This window comes from Larimichthys crocea, chromosome I, assembly GCF_000972845.2.
Source record: "Larimichthys crocea isolate SSNF chromosome I, L_crocea_2.0, whole genome shotgun sequence".
Classification (NCBI taxonomy): Eukaryota; Metazoa; Chordata; class Actinopteri; family Sciaenidae; genus Larimichthys; species Larimichthys crocea.
The window spans coordinates 25,293,978-25,317,531 of record NC_040011.1 but is presented as its reverse complement, the minus strand read 5'-3'; the positions used below and the strand labels follow the sequence as shown (position 1 = coordinate 25,317,531).

The window sequence follows — 23,554 nt, the reverse complement described above, 5'->3', positions numbered from 1 at the left end:
ACAATGTGAAGGCAATGTGATCAACACTGTTGTGGAGAAATTGCTGAAGTCAAAGGTCAATGGTGAGGTCAGGAAGGAAGAAAGTGTTCAGGAGCCTCTGATGTCTTATGCTGTATTATTTATCGATGCTTGGCCAAGGAGAATAAGAGACACTCTCAAAGTACATCAAAAGTGCCTGAGTCCATCTCACATTCTCCCAAACTCGTGCTGGTGGAAAGACTTTAAACCCAAAGGTAACACCCCAAATACTACACACCCCAGATTCAGAGTCAAAGAGAATGTCTTTACCCATCAAGGTGTTATAGTCAACACATTCTAGTCTGGAGACACAGATGTCTGTTTACGCAGATTGGAACGTCAATGGCATGCTATCTATTATGACTAGGAAGGCAGCAATAGGTCTCTTCGACCCTGGCCACCACAGTGTTGAGATAGACTGGGACCCAGTCAAAGCCAAACAACTAATACTGCTGAGGTCCCCACGTGACCTTGTGTAACCTAAGGATAGAAAATTCCATAACAAACACTTGTGTGTTTTTCTTCAAACAATACCAATAGCCAATAATTTCCAAGCCCATATTAACTCATAAAGATATGTATTTGACATATGTATGATGTAGGGGAGTTTAAGCAGTAAGACAAGTGTAATCGTGTGGTCCTGGAGTTGTAGACTGAGCTGGATGGAGACAAACATTTCTTAAGATTTGATACACAATGTTTGACATTTACAAATACATAAAAAATTGTAAGAGGGAGAAAGTGCTCCTAGTCCGAAATAACTTGGTGCTGGATGACTGAGACAGAGAGTCGTCTTTCTTACCATGTCAATGATGTTAACTGCTAATGTTGCTATCTAAGGTTTTCTGATCCACCACAGTCACTACAGTTGCTGTCAACATTTATATGGGTTTTGAGTACATAAAGCATGGAAATGGAGAAAAACTTGCATGGTTGTACTTGACAGTTTGATTGCAGATAACAATAATGTTGTGACTGTAGGATACTCGACCTTTAGGGCTGTAATGGTAGATCTGGCAAGTCAGAAGTATTTGCTCATTATTTAAATTCAAATCTAACACTGAAGAAAGCTGCGTGGTTCCTATAACACTTCTGTTCACAAAATATATCTACTACATTGCAGGGTATTGTAACACTTAAGTTATTGGTTGTGAAGCTTCATAAAATGTGTGGTTGGATCATTTGTTAACTCCTGCGCGGGGACATAGTCTTAATGTTACATGATGTCTAACTTACAAGATTCAAACAAATCTGTCAAAACATTGGTTATTTGTTTGACAATCAGCAATGATGCATTATCCAATTACAGTTTGACAAGGTCAGTGAATTAAAATGAAATTAAACTTTATCAAGACGTGAACTCGTCCATGTGAAAATGCAAAGGAAAGATGAATTGCTGATTAGCGCTGTGTTAATGTGGAGTATTAATCCAGTCCAATTAGCATCTCCATGAAGGCAGGGAACATGGAGCAACCTCTCCATCTTGAGGGCCCTCTTCTTTCTATTACTTACAAAGCAATTAATTAGTCAGTACTTCTTTAATTCTTAAATTAGAAAGCTCTTCTTTAATTTGACACATTACTAATCAAACCACTGCTAACTCAAATTACTGTTTAATCATGGCTCCGTAACACACAAACACACAGGAACACAGACACACTCCTCTCAATGTGTCCCACTTTGTGTGACAGGTCAGCATGTGTGTGAGAAAGCTGAAGGCGTGTTGTGGTCTTGATTGGCAGGTGGTGTTGGCACGGTAACAGACAGTCAGGCACACAATCTCAGCAGAGCAGTTTCCTGCTGCAGCTGCCTGACCTCCAAACAGGCCAGACAACCAGAGCCTCAGGACATGGCAAGCTAATCGAAAACAACAAAGACCAAACTAAGCTACTTTCTTTTTTTTTTTACCCCATACCGCCACCAAATGATAGGATTATGCAACAATTCCCATCGCAGCTATTTGATGTTTAGAGAGGAAGTGGAAGAGGATTCTCAAGGTAAAAAAAAGTCGAGCTGCTGTATCAAAGCTTTTCTAAATGACGGGAGGAATTCTCCATTTACAGGCACTTGCATTTAGATTTCGACATGGCTGAAGGCAAAACGGCGAGGATTTGAGGTCACAGATTAATCCTGCAACATTGCTGGTGAAAGACTTGTGAGGTAGCTGTCGTCAGTACCTGGAGGCAGGCTGGCTCTCTTCCTCTTCTTGCTATTCTCGGTAGTGTTTTCCAGAGGAGGACACTCTGTCACCAGTGGCCCACTGGAACCGTTAAACTGGAGAGGGTCGTTGTTGGTCGCTGGATCAAAGGGTAGAGCGTTGAGTCCTGGAAGACACAAAAGGCCTCATTATTGTAAATGAAGTGCTGGCTCCTGACCAAACCACTGAGAAACATGAAACGGAGAAAGCAACATGAGGTTCCAGGGCTTCTTTGCTTTTCATGTCCAGGCACTGCAGGCTTCCTCCAGACACACATCACTGAAGACTCCATAAACACTTTTATTTCAAAAACACTACTAATGGTGGCACTGGTGGAACCGTGCAAGCAGGATTCAATACGATCCAATTCAAAAGATATAAACATGATTCTTTACCTCACATTCTTAAAACATAAAAATTAGCAAGATAATTCTCTCTGTTGAAGATCATGTGATATGACAGACAGATCTAGAACAGCCTCTAATATAAATAGAGTTTGTGGTATGATTGTTTTCTCAGCTACTGCTTCCAAGGTCAAGACTCAAACTTTGAGTCAACCTTAAAAATGCTCTGAAAGAAGAAGAAAAAAAAAAACATTAAAATTTGAACAAATATTTTGAGAGTCAGGAGTTTGTAGATATTCGAGTTATCTTTTTTTAAAAAGGAGTATTTTTAGGATTTTGCTTTTTGTACCAAAATATATCTGTCCTGATCCCAGACACAGAGAAGGCACAATGATACACTACTTGGCTGTCTTCTGAGTCAATATTTTGTGCATGCAAAGACACACCAACACATGCACCACTTCCTCCTCTTCCAATCAAGGACAACTTTAACAAGGTCAAAAACTAACAATAAAAACAGACAAATATAGTAAATCTGGCGCAAGTACCACTAAGAATATTTCTCTGAAAGGAATCTCATGCTCCATTGTAAAATAGCTCTCAACGTAAACAGCTTCTGATCTTAATTAGAACAACAATGTAAAGGTAGTTCTACACCGTGAAAATTCAAGCTCATATATACTGTATTATGAGGACGATTTATCAGACAGCTCAGAGAAGGAAAGCTTTTCTTTTGCTCACTGTTATCTTACAATAATCAAAAACAGGGTCATATCATGAATACAAGACAGTGATAAAAATAAAAGAATGTCGAGACAGCCCTGAGTGCTAATAAATGATAAACAACTTAACTCGTTTTCTGCGTAATGTATCAGCCATTCTCCACTCTTAAGGAGTTGTATATTTGTTTATGATTCAGAGCAGGGTCCTGGGGAGAGTCAGTCGACATTCATTAAAAATTCATGGCACGTCTTTGTGCACAGATTTGTTTTTCCTTCAATCGTACAACAGATCAAAAGCCCCACATTAACATGGCTCTATCAGAGGTCCATAGGACCCTAATCAGTGTCAAACTCCAGACAGTGCTCTAAACGTCAACATCATTATTAAAGATTTTGTCTGTTGTCTGGGTTTTGCAAAATGAATACAATTACATTATGTTTAGACCACTGCAATTTTGGAAGAATACTCTCATTAAAAGGTGTGCGTGGCTGCCCTTTTCTTGTTTCCATGTAAGAACAGATCTAATGACAATAGATTTCTATGTCAGCTGTGCCTTTGCTTTTGTTTAATTCAAATCAGTCAATAAAAAAGGTTGATTAATAGCTGAACCCATTTTTATTACCTTTTTTTAATATACATTTATCTGCATTCATACGCAGAGATTAACCAAAATGTGTCTTTCTTGTCTTAAAGTTGCTAATAGGATTGCAGAGGAGGTGTTGGCCTGAATACCTGCTGGCCACATCAGAAGCCTTGGCCATTGCCTCAAGAGGCTAAATTGTCAAGCGAGATTGGGTTAGTACACCTGTCTCTATCAGTTCACTTTTTCTGCCTTTATGTAAGCCGCAACATTTTCCATATTTTCCAAGTCTCCGAGGTTTTCTGCACACAAAGAGAAACTGAATAAACCGGTTTATAAAGAAGACAAACTGACTCATAGCAGAGGCAAAGGTCATGCTTATAACCAGACAACACATGCTGAAAAAAACGAAGCCCTAAAATACATTAAACCTGCGTGTGGGTGATTTGTTACATTTAGGCAGAGGCGATTGTGTATTTGTAGTCTAAATACATCTTCTAGCTGAGCTCACACACCAAAGCACATCTCTTAAGTTTATCGCTACTTAACATCCATCTGTCACGCTTCTTTAAAAGGATGACCATCAGTACTCTGGAGTGAAATAAATTCTTTACTCTGCCAATGTTAATTCTGCCACAACCAAACAACTGCGGTTTACATTCAAGGAGACAGCCTTTCAGTCAGTGCCGTGGGAGTTCCCATGTAGAACGGCCAAGAGAAGACTATGGAAAGAGTGAAACAGCACTGAACAGCTGACAGGGAAATACCACTCTCAGCAGTCAGTGTGTTTCTTCAGTTCAAGATCGAGACTTTTGTTCATAGTGGTCCAAAAACCTCACAACTCTGTCTCCTACAGTGAATAGACCTCTAATTGTGTTATAAAATCAAGTGGTACAGCAGACAGAAGCTGAATCAAGAAGATTTGTTGCACTCAAATGTGTGATTTAAAATTGATGTAGAGCTACATGACTGACTGAATCCAGTACATTTTATGTGAATTATGGTACCATATCCGGTTCTTGAGTGAAAGTGTCACTACACCATTAAGCTCCGAGGGAAAAAATGAAGAAAAGCATTCTCATTGAACAGCTTTTGACTGTACATCCTTATTTTATTTTACCAGAGGCTTGGTTTTGGAGTCTGATCTTTGGAACAGTGTTCAGAACAAGTAATGGGACAGTTATGGCCAATAGCAGAAATATCTGTTGATTTAAAAACAGAAAGTGGGACCACAGCTTAGGACCAGAGCCTCGTTTTCTGTGTGTCTATGTGTGAGTATAAACCTGTAAATTAAGAATGTCTTTGCTGGGTCATCGCCCCTGTCTGTGACACTATACGTTTGTCTGTAGGCTGATGGATGGCGTGTTTAAGCTTCAACATCTGGCCAGAGGGAGGAGTAGTGTCAGTATTACTCCCCTGGGGAGGAAGAAAATAAATACCAGGAGGCTGGGTGGAGACAGGTGGAGGCTTTGGGCACAAGAGCTGCAGACCAAATAAAGGAAATGAAAATGCTGAACAAAGAGACGATCCTTATGCTCTGTGGCCTCAGGATGGAATATAAGAAATATCACAAATGAAAGTGACCTGATCTTCCATCAGGGATGCATTAACAACATGCCCTAATGGCACAGAGAGGCAGGAAAAGACAGGACCATTAGAAGACACAATGAAATTCAGTGGGTCATTAAAACGCCATATAACTGTCTTGGATGGGAAACCAACTAATGCAGCAACAATGTGGAGGAAAGTGTGCTGAATATGATGTCACCGTATTATAATTAAGACTTATAATTAGGACTTATAATTAAAGGTCAAGAACACACTTAATCAATAACCAACTATATAGACGAGGCTAAAGCTATAAAAAAAAAGGACAAAGGACAAATCACACAAATAGCCCTGTAATACATACAGCTTAGGTTTTGCACTGAAATGCATATCTATTATTAGATGTAAAGCAGATGCAGATAAATCTTGAACAACCATTGTTATTATTTGCATATCATACACAGCTTTTTATATACATAGTCAGTGTGTTACCAGCGGTCAGTGCGCTCCCAGTCTGGGAGAGAAACAGAAAGTCCTAGCTTAGAAGTAGAGCAAAGCAGTGCTGTGGATGAGGTCAGCAGAAAAATGCGTTTCAGCCACATAAAAAATAAAATCCATGTCCCAAGCGTACACTATAGCGAGCATATTCTCACTGCTTTAGCTTGCCGTTACCTCAGCTTTGGATTTAGGATAGACAGTCTTCGGTACTTTATAGACCAAATGATTGATCAGTTAAATAACCTTTGTGAAATCAATTCCTAGCTGCAGCTCTGGTATCTTATGTTAACTGTACTGATTGCTATAAAAACATCTTTTGGCAACTGAAGACAGTAAAAACCAATAAAACAAACACTAGTTGTTTGGGTACCGCAAAGAGTCCTATGAGTCATGGCATAGATCAAGTTTGCTGTGACACAAAATCATACAATAATGAGTTTCTAATTTCTTTTTGGAATAACACCTTCAGGGCTCACTGGCAGTTGTGGGGATGAAATCTGTTATCTTTCTATACAGATCACAGCTATAATCACGGTAACACATTTGTATAGCTCTCCAATAGTCCTTAATCTAACTCCTATCAGCTGATAAATCCAACGGTACAGTATGAATAATGCAGAGCATAAGGTGCAACAGTGCAATATTGCAAGTTTAAGTGGGGGGACGACCTGAGCAGTGGACTATTAGTCGTCGATAGAAACATATAGAGCATATGTATACTTCTGCATGTTCATTCATCTGAACAAGGCAAAGGGCCAGATGGTGGCACATAACATTAATATACCCCCCCTCAGAAGTAAAATTGCTTCTCTGAATATTCCACTTCATTACTGTACCATAACCGTCAACAAACTGCCTTTCAGCTCCGCTGAGTTGTATCATCAAACAGGCTAAGTGCCTGAGCACATTCACCTATCAGGACAAAAACTGACGAGGATTAACTTCTCATGCTAAACTGCAAAAACTTCACAACAAGGAGGTAGTGGTACCAGTAAAATGTCCAAAAGATACAACACACATATAATATACACACAAAGACAGAGGCACAGGAAAATGCCTTCACAAATACAGCTTTAGTTTTACGAGGGCATGAGCTCACAGTTTGGATCTACCTGACTGAATTAAAGCTGTGAAAGGAAAAAAAATATATTCATGATTCACTCAGATTTCCCTCAGAAGAAAGAACTGGTAGCAGGAATCCCCAGAGCCTCTGTACCATTACAAACGAAAAGCCAAGGGTTCCTAGTTTTTATTCTTCTGTTATCTTTTATTCAGCTCTCTCTCTGTCTCTCTCTGAACTTGAGACCAACGACTGACATCACAGATTAATACAGATAACTGACTAACAGCGTAAGTGCAGACAAGCAATCTAGTGGAAATAGACAATAAGTTTCATCTGAATGGTAACACTGCGCAGCCTTCTTTGTGAAGATATAATCAATCTTGAAGAAACAATCTGTAACTGATGCACAGCCTTTTATCTGCCCAAATTGTCAGTACATATAGTGCACTTCAACTAATGGCCAGTGCAATTTCTCAAAGTTTGACATGTCTTCTTGGAGTACAAAAAAACAAAAAGATAGTCAAGTCCCAATCACATAAAATTCGAATATTTGAGATGCTGGAAACAGTGAATGTTGATATTGCTGCTTTATAAATGACACAATGAACGACATGTACATGTCAATCAGATTTTTCTAATAACATTAAAAATGATTTAAGCGATGTCTCATTGTTGATACATGAATGAAATGCAGGCCACAAGTCACATCTTATAACATTCAAAATCATGTCGCATTGGGATCGCTGCAATGCTGGCTCCTATGGGTCGCAATAAAGTGACAGTCACAGGCTATAACTCTGAGTCATGTTGGGTGGCAGCTGGCAAGTCTACAAACAGGCTCCAAAATTAGCCTTTTGTCACCTGAAAGGTTACTGGTGAAACAAAGTCACAGGACCTCACATTAGGTCCGGCTAGAAAAGTTTCTACACAGGTCAGTCACCACAATAAATGAGATATTGCTCTATTCATAGCTTGAAGTGTCCATCAGAACAACAAAACATGTTCTGGCACAGGTCTATGAGCACATACTTCCAGCTTCCTAAAAAAGGTAGCCGCCTGTCAAGTTATGAGTGCCCTTAGCAGATGTATAAACAAGGTGTCTGACTGATGTGGCTTAGCAATGGATGGCAAGGCATGCCAAGCAGCTGTGGTATTCTCATAAGGCTATTAGCCAAGCTTTTCACTTCCTGTGTATTTATAGCAAAGACAAAGAGCCGTTAAAAAACCCTACAGGCTTTCCTCACACAAAATTAATGTCTGAGAGCACCATGCATTGTTTCTATTGACTATTGCATTTCCTGAGGAAAAGGTTGGCTAAATAAGATGTTGCCAAAGCAAGCTGGGATCAGCATCATTTATAACTACCCTAACCTTGCCTTGGAGGACAATGTGTGTGTTTTATCTCAATCCAAGATGGTGCTAGGTGGTTTCATTTACAAGTTTACGAGTTCTGAGCTTTAAAAATTTCACTTTGAGTTCAATCTTCACACTTGATGTGTAAATATTTTCTGTTAGTACTTTGTGTTTTATTCACACAAGTTAATCCCCATGAGTGGTCTGTGGGTGTTCAGACAGCAGCTGCTCACATTCTTGTTCAGGAGTGACAGACGTCACCCAGGTAAAACAAAACCTCTTCCTTCCTTTAAAACCAGAGACAATAAAAAAAAAAAACACGGTAGCCTGGACTGGAAAAGCTGCAGCGTTTATCACCACCCGTGATGAGTGTGTCAACAGGAAGTCTTACAGAGGACTGATTATGGACAGGCTTCAAGGGTTGCCATCCATAGGACACAGCCATCCTGTGCATTATTGGACATTGAAATACCATTATCAGAACTCATATATGGTGTATCCCTAATTGATTATGGCAAATGTTGAGACCATAGTGACATTATGGTGATACCTACCTACAATAAAAGGTACAAGATGCTGTTGTTAACTTTGAACGTTTCCATGGATACATTCCAAATGTTGAGAGACTAAATAGTTTTTCTTCCTCAAACTTTACATGCTACGATTCCACAGTCACTCCATCATTAATATGACATTTCCATAGTGTAAATAGTTTTTCCTATGGTTTAACTAATTATACTTTTTTATACCCCACAGGACAGTTCATTATTGTTTGAAGATAGAAGTAATAAATTCTGTACTGGCAAAACAGTTGCACAGGGATCACTTGAAAATTAGTGCAGTGATGAATATTCATCACCAAAAATACTGCCATGAAAAATAATAATCACAAGGATATTCACTTTTGAAGACAGTTCAAATTTTGTTTTTTGTTTTTTTATATAAAAACTTCACTTTGTATTTCCCAAGTTAGACATCACATTACAACAGTGTTGAATCAGTTCTGTGAACCAAGTAAGTAGCAATCAGAAAAATTTAAATAAAAAAACTTAAAAAGTTAACTCAGAAAAAAAGAATGCTACAAAGACAACGTACAGAGTATCCGGAATATTTAGTATTCTGCAACTAAATGTCAGAGGCACCAATCAGGGTTAATATCATGATGAGCACGTGAAGAAAGAATTATGTTCTTACAGTTGGTTTGGTAAAGGTTAATCAATTCCCTGATGTTTTGATGACATTTTGAAACAATGCTAGCATTGGAATATCTCATTGTGTATTTACGAATATGTCCCTGCTCTGCATGCCATATAATCTCTAGCAATGCGATGGCATATGGAGCTGGAACACACGGTGACACATGAAGGCCAAAACACAAAAGGTTATTAATGCGAGGGGGTGGCAATTAACTTTGTTTGTTAAAGCAAAGTCTGTCAATATTTTCAGCGTTCACTTCCAGCACAGGTTAAGGTTCACAATGAACAGTACTACTGTGGCTCAATATAATCATGTCATGACTATTCATAACATCGGTAACAGACACCTGCTGTCATTCCTTCAAGGCTCAGGGAATTCACTGAAGGTTAATTTATTTAAATCTTCCATTCACTCATCTCTATTCCATTAAACTCACTAAGAATCTTTGGTTTGCGGTCTAATCTACCTTCTACTGTCAAAGGGCTGTGCCCTTTGTGAAATGGAGTGATTGAACAAGTGTGTGTGTGTTAACAAGACAACATAGCAGTTGATAAGGTCATGTTAGCTTACACATGCATGCGCAATGCCCTCTGAGACCATTGCCTAACGTTGGGCTATAAATCTACGAGATGCTCATGGTAGGAGGCAAAAAGTCAAAACCTAAGTCCCTCCCAGGAGAGCCGTTCTTTTCTACTGTCCTCGAGGCACCAGAATGTCTGAGCTCTTACCATCTGGCCACTCCTTTGAAAGACAAGATACTTTAATGCATGCAGTGTATGGTCAGATCAAGATATCAACGATTAGGCTGCAGTGCAAAGGGATTTCTTGGCTATGTGAGCAATCGCTGTATCATTTTTAAAGCATGGCACACGCTATGACTGGCACGGTTACTCTTATGCTAATGACATTGGGAACACTCGCCCCTTACTTTAAATAGTTGGTGAAGCTATTTGCAGTCTGTTAGAAATACATCCAGCTTTAGTCGTTGTGTTTTTGTGTTCAGTGGAATGGCTAATGAGAGGCTCGCTGGCTCCAACGTACTTAAACAATGCCATCCTCAGAGAGCTGTGTGTGTCTCTGTACAGCCATGGTCGTCTCTAAAAGACATATGACTCTAACTTTACTGTATGTCCAGTCTAATCAGGGGATTTAAGACTTTAGTTTGTGACTTGAAACTGCTGATGTGTTAAAGTAGTTCCTCTCTTTAGAGGTTGCACATGCACTCTTTGGTTCACCAAATGTGCATTTACAATAAGCAGCTGAACCGATGCCTACTGAAGCTCTCAATCCTGTGACAGACACTATAACTGCAAACGCGGGCGCTCTTTTCGAGTAAAGCGCAAGTCAGTCCTCCTAATTAAAATGGGATTAGGTCACAGGGGGTTCTGGCTGTTCCTTTATGGCTTCAAATGTATATCACCATCGTTTGGCACGGTCTGCTTGTCCATAAACCTCTAGTTCATTCTGCGCCACCTCTTGTTCTCTCCCATCTGTCTTCTCAAAAGTAAGCTTCTCTTAATTATGCCCCTCTCTTCACTTCAATGCTTCGTTGCCATCTTCTTTTTTTTTTTTTTCCTGTCTCATCGGCTGCCTGTTCTGAAATTTCAGCTGCACTATAATTTGCTTTATACCGCCTATATTTTATCTATACGAGGGACTGGACCGGGACAGACACAAGACACAAGAGATTTATGATGTGCAGCTGCCATCACGGACAAGCTTTTAAAAGCACCTACATGTGTCCTGCACTAGCCTTTGCCTTTGATTGCCATAGTCCCAACTTGTTTTTCTATAGCAGCTGTCCCCATGTATAACTGCACCGGGCATGCTACAGGACATATCTAATATCTGAGCCTATTATTTTAAATCGAAGAAAAACAGACAATAACAAATCAGAGGAAGGACTGGACAGAAAAACAAAACACAAAATGGTCGGTGTTTATTCTAAAATGAAAATTTATTTCGATCCTTAATTTCCTGTATTGTCATTTCTGTTTGTCATAAAGCCCAAAAACTGTGAGAAGGTCAAACAAGGACAATATGGTGTAAAGCTTAGTATTCAATCACTATCTCGACGCTCTTCACCTATTCACCCTCATTCTGCATTTCAGTCATTTTCTGCCTTGATTGTTTATATTTAGTTATGCCTTAGTTAAATGTGTCACTTTACTACAGTATGTTTTTTTTACTTCACTTTCAGTGTTGGATTGGAGGCTATCATAACCTAAGACCATTAGGATGGCATACATACAGAATATTTCCTTTAAAGCTGCGGTAATTAGTCCTTATTTCAGTAATTACCTTCTCCAAGATAATTAAGTCAAATGAGACAAGTTTGATGTATGTATTATGAATCATAAATAAATTGATTGGGGAAAAAATAAAAATAAAATCGGAGACTGAGACTTGCAGCCAGTGTTGCATTAGGCTAAATCAACTCAGACTTTCCAAAACATCTGACTCATAGCTGGTGTCACAACCTCACAGATTCACAAACTGTGTTTTAGTTAAAGCATGCCCACACCTTGTCAGTACCCTTCAGAACATCCCAAAGGCTGTACTTAGTATCAAGGAGAGCAGATAAGAAGCCATATTCCCTTGTGTGTCAATTAATACTTGTAAAAAGTCCTTGCTTGTATTGTTTGTCTTGTGCATGCAGCTTCCTCTCTCTTCCCCTCTCTGAAATGAGAATGAGTGCGACTGCATCCATATCCACTTGTATCAGGCCCCCTGAGTGACAATACAAGAGAGATCTCAGCGCTCTAGATGCAACAGACGATTTTCAAAAGACAATTCTTTGCCTTTGATGCTATTTCGGGATGCAGCTACCGTACAGGTCTGAAGAGACGAATTACCAGATGGCTACTTGTCATTCTCAATGAGTTGGCGCTCTGAATTCTAGTCTAGGAAGCTGAAGTCCTCACTGTGAAGTCTGATGTTGATCACGATCTGCACTGCTAAGAGGAACACATTTGCTGCCTTGATATAACCGCTGATTAGTATACAAATTATAGTGCTTTTAGCTTTCAGTAGTTACAGCTCACAGACAGTTTTGTGAAAACTAATCTGAATCTCTTCTGAAAAGTTGACAGTGTTTATGCTATATTGCATGTGTAGAGTATGTTATGATCTGCGATATGATGTGGTATAGTACTCACTGATTTCACTTGCCACAGCTCTCATTTGTAGACATTCCTGTGGTTGCCATTTCAGCCGTCTCTGCGTTCACTTGTGGACCACAGTCTACAATGTTGAGACAGATGTTTTTGCACGAAAGCCAAAGACAGAACGCATTTTTAAAAAAACTGAGTAACTCAAGGAAAACTGTGATTTTTTTTTACAATTTCAGTTATGGTAGCACTGTGCTCATGTACACTACACTTCAAAGGGTGGGTCAAGACCTCAGAGTATGACAACATTGCTAAAAATGGAACCAATTAGGCGACAAACACCCGTGAGAAAGTATGCGGTGAGTTATGAGTAAAAGCTATCACCACTTCCCCCTCACTAATTTGGCAAGACTGTCAGCTTGTCAACAACCTAAACAACTGAGAGCTCGTGTTTCTTGACCACTTTGGACACTTTTTAGTGATGCTGAACAGATATCCAGAGCTACAAAAACAAAATAAAAAAGTTGTAATAAACAACAGCTTTTCTTAAAAGGTGCTGCTGCAGTGATTTAGTATTGCATTTTTATAAAAGGTGAGGTAACAACAAAGGAATGCAGCAGAGGTTATAAAATACTGACTTTTAACACTGAATATGGGTCAAGCTCCACTAAACTCTTCTGAAACACCTCCCATGACGCAACTTAATAGCATCTTTCTTTTCACTTGAAAGACGTGGACATTTAGCAGACAGGGATGTCTGGTAAATGTCTTTCATGTCAAACTCCATTTCCCTTGTTTGTAAAACAGGCTTTATGAGAAGAAGTCTCTGAAGTCTGAAGCTCAAGCTGAGATAATCAGCATGACCATCATTCATGATGTATAAACTGGTCTAAATGCATTAAATCAACGAGACACCCCTTTAATGTTTAACTTGAAAGAAGATTAAGATAAAATGTTTCTTTCACGATACCTGACAACACTGTTATGGCCAAGACAGTTATTTTAAATGACATAGTGATGAAGCCATTTTGTGTACCTTTTTGCTCTTGCTAAGTACAGACATGCCAATATTTGGAGGTGTGAGTGTAAAAAACAATATTTAGTCACACATGAGAGTACTAATGGATCCTATGTCAGTGATCGGACATCTCTTGTTGTTTTGTCATTGGAAAATGGAATGGAATGTGTTTGTGGCAAAGATGGTTTTATTGTGCCAGAAGGAATTATTCAGTGGAGCGAGAGAAACGTCTTCTGTAATGAACAGGAAACAGCAGGGAAAAAAATCTATTCCAAAAGCTGACACATTGAAAATTTAAGGTATAAATAAAGCAGATAGCCAAAGAGGGGCATACGAGTGCTAAACAACATCTTTGTTTTACTTTGGGGAGCCTGAGAGCAGTTGGGGTCACAACAGGTTGCACTTAAGTCAAGTAAACACCCACTTAGGAACACAATGATTTATCTGATTTGTTCAAATGGCTTGGGTTTCCACTGATGCATGCTAAAGCTAAGCTCTGGCTCATTTTAAGAGAGAAAGAGTGACAAAAAGGGTAAAGTGAATCATCTTTTTAATGTGACCCCTGGTGCAAATTTCACAGTAATGCATCAAAGTCTGAATGCCAAGTCAAATGGAAAAAGCACACAGAGAAGGCCGGTAACTAGTGGGAAGATGGGCACTATCAAAATGGAGATGGACGGATCTGTAGTAGTGGGATCAATGCCAAAGTGTACAAATACTCAAATCACCAAATTAAGTAAACCAAAATTCATGTTGTAGTCGGTAGACTAGTCACCTGTATAATAGTGGAGGAGAGGCAAAACACATGGATCGTGTAAGCTGAACTGAATAATACTAAATGTAAGCATGCACAGTTTAAAACAGCTTTTCTTTATTAGCCCCCTATAAGTCAAAGCCCCTGAGTCAACTCACATCTTGTCAGTCTGAGCGATGCAGGAGCAATAGGACGCCAGGCTGTCAACATCACACACTGAATGTTATTCAAAATGACCTAAAAAACTAATTGTGATGGAAGTACAGAAGGGCACTGGAAATGCAGGGTGAGGGCGAGGCAGGGCAGCGTGACTCATGTCCGTTTGCTGCTCCACTGCTCTCAGCTCTCTCTGGCTTAACTACTTTTCAACCAGATGCTGGTACAACCTCCTCTGCTAACTTTCAGTGTGATGGAGTGTTCAGTTGACAGCACTGTCAGCAGCCTAGCAGGAGAGCCGCGGAGTGGTGCGCTGGGATTTTATAACTCAACTGTGACCAGGGCGGCACATACTTATACTTCCTCAAGCTGCGTGGATGTTTTCACATCACAGATAATGTTAAAATGGGGGTTGCAGACGTAAGATAGTGAGACAGTGAATACTGTATTTCTCATACTTGTAGGTAAGGTGTGAAGGCAACAGTAATAATGTTGAGTATTTATAAAAACTAAATCATGAAGACAAAATGATAAACTGATCAAGAAAAAGAATGAAAATAAAAAACTAAGTTTTAGAGGAGTCCAAATATATGCCTTGCAAAATGTGTGTTCTGGATGGTTGCTTATTTATAACGTGAATGCACATATATTATTAGTTAGAAAACAAATCAAGTTTAGATACCGTCATTACAGACTCATGATCTGTAGGCTGCTACTCAAGAAGCTGTCTTCTATCTACCCACTGACGTTCGATCACAGCTTTACTTTGTCAAATCTCTCCTTCCTGCTTATCTTCCGCGCCAACAAGCCCCAGAATAGAACACATTTCAAGACTCTGGTGTCTTTAGTCTTTGTGTAGAAGCCAAAACCCCTTTTTGAAATCTAAATCTTTAGTGAGAAAAAACAAGCTGTAAATAAACCAGGCTCTCTCTTTGTTTGTGTTCTTCTGCTCTCTTGTCAGATGTCAAATTATGTATTTCCTGTCATTTATGCATATCACTAAAGGACCCAAAAGAACTAATACTTAAAAGTCCATTGCCGAAAAGGACAGGCCTCTTGGATTCAGTTACTCTCCATTCACAGTCACTTTGTGTCCTGTCACCTACTTAACAATGTGTCAAAACTTGATGGTGAACAATCATGTGTCCACTCTGTATTCGTGTCATATTATGAGTCTAACAGTTTGTTCCCACAGCAGCTATGCATCAATGAGAAAGGACAAAAGGTTAAAGTCGTAAACAAAAAGAAAATTCTGACCTAGTGCACGAGCCGTGTGACACACATGTAGCAGGCCAGTTTTGAATGCTCAAATAACCATCTGCTGGCCTCTTTGAAATCAGTTATACATTCCCAGCTGTTTGCACATTCCATGCCATCTCTCAGGGGATTAGCAAGAATAATTTGACAAATAAACCACACCAATATTGAAATAATATCATCTACAGTATTTTGTCCCTGCTGTGGCTGAGTCTCCCTGATGGATACTGCAGAAATAGGACAGGAAATGACCTTTCCAGGCAGTAAATGGCCTGGTCATGGAAGCAATCAGGACAAAGGCAATTAGCCAATTAATACATCACAATTATCCATCTATAGAAGGGCAGTCATACCCAGCAAAGGTCATTCCACATAAGGAATGAATAAAGAGTCCTACTTCCATTTGAAGCAGATATCCATTAAGAAATCTAATGCCTTGGATAAAAGCAATGGCAGGAGCAATCTTTCTGGTATTAGAAGTAAGGTTCACAGTGCAACATTTCCCCTGATTTGATTTTATATCTACAGCTACTGTATATATTGTTCTGAATGGAACTGGTTGGATTTTGATTGGATTTAGGGAAATAACTCTCAGAGATGCGGTGCTCAGGATTGCTTCAATGTGGCAGTTTTCTTGTTATTTGTAAGCCTCCCACTCGAACATGAATACATGTAATAATTCCTAAAGATAACATACTACATGCTAAAATATCACCTATTAAGCATTCAGTGATTATAGATTCTGATCGTATGATCATAGTCTGACAAAGAATCTGGGTTTCACAATTATAATGTGTTCATTTATTTCACAACACTGCAGATATCTAAAATCATCAATCATATTTGGTTTGTTTTGCCAAAAATGAAAGAAGGAATTTGGGAACATATCTTTGTTCTATTTTTTTGACACTGCTTTATGTTGCACTGAAACCCCCAAAACATTCTGTGTAGCAGAGCCTTTACAGATACAAACTGTGATGCTTTAAACTGCGGTTAATAGTGAAATCTTCTACCACCATCTTTTTGCCTCTGCCCATGTCTTGAAAATGTCTCTCCGAACTTGGAAACTCTTTTACTTCCTGAACAAATATAAAGTCATCTTTGTTGATTGCTTATTACCAGTAAGTGTGCACCCTCTTACAATTGTGCATGAGAAATAAAAAAAAAAACATTAATAAATGTACTCAGTTTGTTTTCAGCGAACATATACTTGCTGGTTTGCCACTTGTGCTTGTGCAGAATGCACTATGAATGAAATATAAGAGTAGGAACATAATTTTAACTGGAGTGATTCAGTGATTCCACTCTCCTTCTCAATCAATTTCAATCTCCTTCTCAATCAATAGAGTGCTTGTCTAACAGGAGAAGCATTGCGAGGCACACTGTATACCCTGTACTTTTCAGAAAACCTCCATGTCTGATGTATTTCAAGAATTATACATATTTGACACCGATTTACATTTCAGTATTCAGATAATGACACTGCTTCAGCAGCAGTTTATGAGTGCAATACAACAATACATTCAATCAAGACCATTCATTAATATCACCAATATACAATGTAACATGATTAAATTATATTACTACTGATGCCTGGCAATATTAATTCCAGGACAGGTACTGATGTAAAAGTCTGAGTCACAATGCATCCTGGTTAAAATACAGGAGCCTTTGGCACATTTCATTGCTCCCATTCTTCCAATCTGAACTTACTTTTTGCTCCGAGCTATTCTTTAAAAGGGGAACATTTTAGAAAATTAATGAACAGAAAAATGTCACAAGTAACACTTATGTCATTTGGAGAGGGTAAATGCTGCGGGTAGTGTAGGACGGGACAAAGCACCGGCTCTAAGAATTCTCATTAGAAGACTGTGATATCTAGCACAGGAATGACATGGACATTTTAATATCTAGTGTACCAAAGCTGCAGATATGTCTTTGCTATAATACTAAGACAGTTCAACTGTCATACTACACCATTATTTCACCCCACCAACTGTATCTTTAAACAGTACTGAATTTAAAGAAAATTGTTACTCTACAATTACTTCAGGCATGTCAAACAGGTGCAATAGTCAAATTAATGGAAGGCAGGATCTGGATGTAAAGACTCAATACGACAAACGGATTTTAAGGGATAGACCCTTAAAATGGGATAGATCCAAGGGATCCAAAGGATAGAACCTACTGATGCAATAGTTAATGTGAAAGAATTATAGACAGATTAGCAAAGACCTTCCATTATATAGCATCAGCCTTAGTGAAACTCCAACATAGTCAGACCTCTAAATACCTTGAAGCCCTCTGGTATCCCGGAGCAGCCAGAAAACAGCTTGTGCTATTTCTGGATGATGGACCACAGCAGAACCCTAATCCTGTCTGTACAACAAGACCCAGTTCCATACCATTGGACTGAAAACCTCAGAGGACCATGGTAAGACTGTTAATAAATGATAGAGAATGTTACGGCGCCACTTCGTCTCGTCTCTGGAATGTAGGTGGTGAAAGATTTGGAAAGTAAGGTTTATAATGTATGCATGATATGCTGTAAACTCATGGACATGTTCAAATATAAAGTGAAAAGTTGTTCTGCTTTTAATGCCTTCCAAGAAAGCCCCAAGACATATGTAAATGACATCGGATGATTTAAAATTACTGACACAACTACTAACTCTTTTCATTCATTTTGAACTGACACAACTTAATACATCAAAAAAAATCGAAGATTTCCATCTGATATACTGCTAAAATATGTTTCTAAGAGCTTCAGTGGGGAAGGAGGATGCCCTCTTGGCTGAGTTGTTCTGGACTGGCTCCAGAGAAGTTATGACTGTCAATGCAAATGGATCTAAAACTAAATTATGGAATTTTACTGCACCAGCACCCTTTGTGTATTTTTATGTCTGTTATAAACCATGGTCTCCATTCGCAATTGTACTGTAGGGTGTGAGGTAGGAGGCAGCAAACTGTGTTAGTGCAGCCCAATGCCTGTTGGGAGAGGAAAATATAACCGGGTATTTGACCTGAATGAAAAAGTCATTTGAAACAGATTTTATAATGTAAATATTGTGTTTTAAGATGACTTACTTCCTCAAGCTATGCCTCAAGCCAAAGAACCATTGGGGGTGAGCTCAAGCAGGGAAATTTTTATTTTAGATTTTCATGGCCTCCCTACATAAAAATATTGCAGAAAACAAAACAAAAAAAAGATGTTTATGATTTCATGGAAATCCCTTCATACTGTAAAAAATAGAAAACAAAGGGGGATTTTGAAATTATTATTAATTAGTTATTTTGGAAACAGCAGCTGACAAAACAATTTGACCTCAAGGTCCAATTACTTTACTCTAATTACTTTACTTGGCTTTGACTCTGATTCTTTTCTCAGATCTGCAATGATGGTATCGCATTGAGCTCGCTCTAAAAGCTGCTCAGTGCAATGTACCCTAACCTACACCACCTACACATACTTCAAATGACTGCCTCCAATATCTCAGCTCATTAATCAAAGCAGTACAGTGACAGAACAGTAAGGTAACAATAACCGTCTCACATTTTTTCACTTCACCAGGGCAAAGTGCTTTCGAGACCTATAAGCTCTCAAGCGTCCCCTTGTTTAGAAATTACGCACAAGTCAATCATTGTTTTGCAACCATCTAACTGAGCAGCTGCTTATGTTTGTCTGTATGTTAATTGTCCCAGTACCATGGCTCCTCTATTACAAAAACACAAGAGCATGGCAGGAGACTTCGGCATGCAATGTGTATAAAAGTTGGTGAGAAAAGACAATTAAACACAACCATAAACAAGCAACTAGTCTGCAATAGGAATATCTCTCATCCCCACACTGCTCTGTTTACCTTTAAGCAGCTCCTGGGGATTAAGTTCTCCCTAGGATCCAAATTAATGAGAATCTGTGTGGCATGCCACTCATACAGAGAAACCCACTTCACCAGACAATACTAAATGCACTCCCCACCTTGTTCTCACCCAATGAATCCCTCATTCCAAAATTAATTTGCAGTTAGAAAGCCATTTTCTCTTGAGTGCTGCTGAAGAGGTGTCTCCATCTTGCCTGTTCGCTTGGTGGTTGGATAATGAGGGTCTGGTCAGGAGGCTGACGCTGACAGCTCAGCCCTTCAGAAGCCTTTGTCAAAATATTGCCCCAGGGAAGATTTGAGTAGCTAGCTGCCCACAGGAACAGTTCTACCATGGGTATGTCTCTCATTTCCCCCTGCTCTGTTTACCTGCAGGCTACATGTCCAACTACTGTATGCGACAAGCCACATTTAGCCTGACACTTGTCAATAACAGGGAAGGAATACATATCAAATGTATTAATATCCACAAACTGTGCTCACTGGAGTATAAATACTGGAGTACCTGTATGATTCCGCTAAGGGAAAGTCTGGGAATATTCTATATTTTTTTGTAATGTGAACAAATCTCATTATGAGACCAAAACCAGCCATGTACACAAACTAGTATAGGCTGAGTGACATTGGAGTTTAGAAGGTGATACTCATACATAACATAATTCAATACTAATCTATATAAATAAATGTATAATATAATATTAGTATACAATTTGCTCTCTGGCTTTTTAACCTCTTCCATTTTTTGTTATAGAGGGAAAGAGGATATTTAAGATTAGTTTGAGATGCAGCTCAGCTCCTGTGTGTTTGTTCTTTTCTGCTCATAAAACTCAAGTGTGTGTATATATACACACACACACACACACACACACACACACACACACACACACACACACACACACACACACACATTATAGTCAAAGTAGATGATGGCTATTCCCATGCCGTCTCATAAGTAAGAGAAAACGCCATTAAATAAACGAAATGATTGCATTTTTTGGCAGTACTTCTTTTCTGAAGATGCTGTTTCTAAATTACCTCATACGCGGCATTTCTGAACTACAATTACAATAAATTGGCCGAGATATCAATATAGATTGCAATGCAGATAAAGCAGTATTTGTATGTCAGCCAATAAGTAACAAGAAACAGTCCAGAAATCCCAACTATCATGAAACTTTCTTAAAAAAAATAAATTTAATGGATTTGTATACAGATTTTTCTTTGCTTTGTGTTGCAATAAGCTAATAAATGCTGATAAATCACTAGTATTGGCTGTGTAGCAAAAGCCTGATATAGTTTTTGGAAAACAATGTATACTCATGACAGAGAGGAATGAGCTATTACAGAGACAGCAATAAGCCACACCCCTGCACTGGATGCCATTATGATTAGCATGGGCATTGTAGTTTATATGGTAAATGCTTGCTAGTGCACCGAATTCACAGCTGAAAACCACAACACATACCCTTCTGTTTGAGTAACGCTTGCGAAAAACTTGCCATCCCCAGCTGTTTGAGGACATTCTTTAGCCTTTCATATATGAATATATGTTACAGATTCATGTATTCAGGTTATAGAGAGGATACTTATACTCTGGTTTAGGTCTTTTCATGGGATCTGTGGTCAGTTATAAGAATGTGGAATATTACCAGGCACGTCCTCCATGCACAGTAACAGACCAGTTTAAAATGAGAATATTTAAAAGTGCTTCTAGTATAAACTGAGATGGATGATGTGGTGACAAAGTGGGATTCTAATAATTGCAGCACTCTCATAATCCCTTTAATATGTGGCTAAAACAAACGTCAGACTATTAGGATGAGAGATAAGTCCTAGCTGAGAATATTCCAGGACGTGTCACGATATCATCTGCCATTAGATGTCTGGAGACATGCCAAATCTTAATATCTTTGACTGCCACAGCAGTGACACTCCGAATAAAGAAACAAGGAGTAAGTTGAGTAAACAAGATGAATCCCTTCCATTAACAGCAGGACTGTGGGCTCTCCTGCCATTCCACCATTAATTATCTGGTCTTATGGGAAGATTAGGGGAGAGAAGCTAAGCCAACAGCCAGACTCCAACGAGTGGGCCTCCCCTGTTTAATTACCAAAACAACACAAACAAATGAAGCCCCATAGATCAAGCAAACGGACAGCTCCACAGGCTATGATCTGGCTGAGCCCGGCTCCATTTCTCTGTTCTTTCTTTCCTGTCTCTCCTAATGCCATCCATCCATCTATCACTCATCACAGCAGACTGAGTGGGGATTGTAGTCACACTGTTATTAATGGCTGATGTGATGAGGGAGGAAACAGGAAAGAAAAGAACAAGATTGGAATGTCAGACTGATTATTTACCACATGAATAAAATGTTTAAAAACGTGTTAGGCATTGCCTAAGTTTGCTAAGTGATGTTTACATTACATACTGTACCAACCAACAGCTATAATTAGAGAAATAAAGCTTAGCCGCATAAAGACAGAATTAACAGAACTAAAAATTGCTGCAATTTGTGCCAAATCATTTAAGTTATTAATCTGTCACATATGACAGAGGCAGAGGACTGATAACTCTCTCAATCCCAAAAGCACACATTTCCATACAGAGTAAACATGTGTACACACACACACACATACATATACACACAATCACAAACTGCTCTCACAGTTGTTGGTGCCGACAGCTCCATTCCATTTGAAAATGGGATCGAGTGTGAACTGGCAAATAGAGATGAGTGCTGCAACTTTAAGAAAAAAAAACACTTTTTTTGTGCAAGAGTGCAAGAGAGTGTGACTAGCATGATGATTTGCAACAGGGGAAAAAAACACAGCCCAATGTCAAATTCTCAAAACTGTCATACTGATAATGTTAACATCAAAGTTGACATTTGTCTTCAGTAAGACATTTATAGTACTGGACATACTAAAGTCCTTATTACAGACACTGTTCGTGCAAAGATCATTCTACTGCATGACCTCCTAGATGAGATGTATGACGGCAGACCAAAGGTTAACACTGGTCCATAATTAACTGGAATTGGACAGAGTCAAGTAAAGAACTTCTGCAGTGCAGAAATACTGTCATTACATTACATTTTTGAATAGTTCAATCATGAGTAGAGTGAAAGAATAGATGAGTGAACCAAAGATCCAAATCCACTAACTGGCTGCTCCACTAACCCTGAATCAAGCATGTACTTTGTGGATAAAGTGAGTTAATGTCTCAAATCAAAGCCAAGCCAAAAAAAGATGCCATTTATCCTTTTCTGTGTCCTTTTGATATTCAAGTGTATTGTCATGGTCAATCTATTAACTCTGGGAAAACATTATGAAGCTATAATAAGCACATTTTTAGTGATATTCCCTTTTAAGTAGACTCCACTATTAAAAGGTGGTATTATAAAAATAAATGCAGTAATATAGCCCTTTCTTTTCACAGCTGTGAATTACAGTCCACTAAAATAACTAAATCTGAACAAAAAGTAAAAACAGAAATTTGGCTAAGGCATCATGGATATTGTGAGAAATCTTTTTGGACGGAGTGAGTTGAGAACTACATGCCACTTATATAACCCTTTTTCCGCACTGCCCCTGGTCTGTTTAAAGTTATATTATCACCCCTGTCATCTGCCAGTTATATCTGATTGTGACTGATTCAAGTTGATCTTATGATTTCAACAGATCCTCACCTTTAAAGAATATCAAAACATTCCAGTGGCCTTCAGGAGTGGAATTTATCAGTCTGCTGTTGGTCAATCTTTCCTGCTTTAATCCAAACACATGCTGCTGATTTACTGGCATGACATATTGCACATTTCAAGATCCGATGTGGTTCAAGGGAAACAATGTTCAGTATAT

The 23,554-nt window shown here is 38.9% G+C and overlaps 1 protein-coding gene across 9 annotated transcripts in view; it reads right to left on the bottom strand.

The window, feature by feature from the left end:
- Positions 1–23,554, bottom strand: part of LOC104925371 (ecto-NOX disulfide-thiol exchanger 2) — a 167,427-nt gene that overhangs the window by 85,617 nt on the left and 58,256 nt on the right. For 8 of the 9 annotated variants that reach the window (XM_027281191.1, XM_027281184.1, XM_027281182.1 and 5 more), the window contains one exon: positions 2,196–2,342. In XM_027281191.1, coding sequence (XP_027136992.1) covers positions 2,196–2,342 — 147 coding nt within the window. Of the gene's footprint in view, positions 1–2,195; positions 2,343–12,679; positions 12,771–23,554 lie in introns of those variants that run through there. The other variant, XM_027281221.1, reaches the window with a different exon arrangement.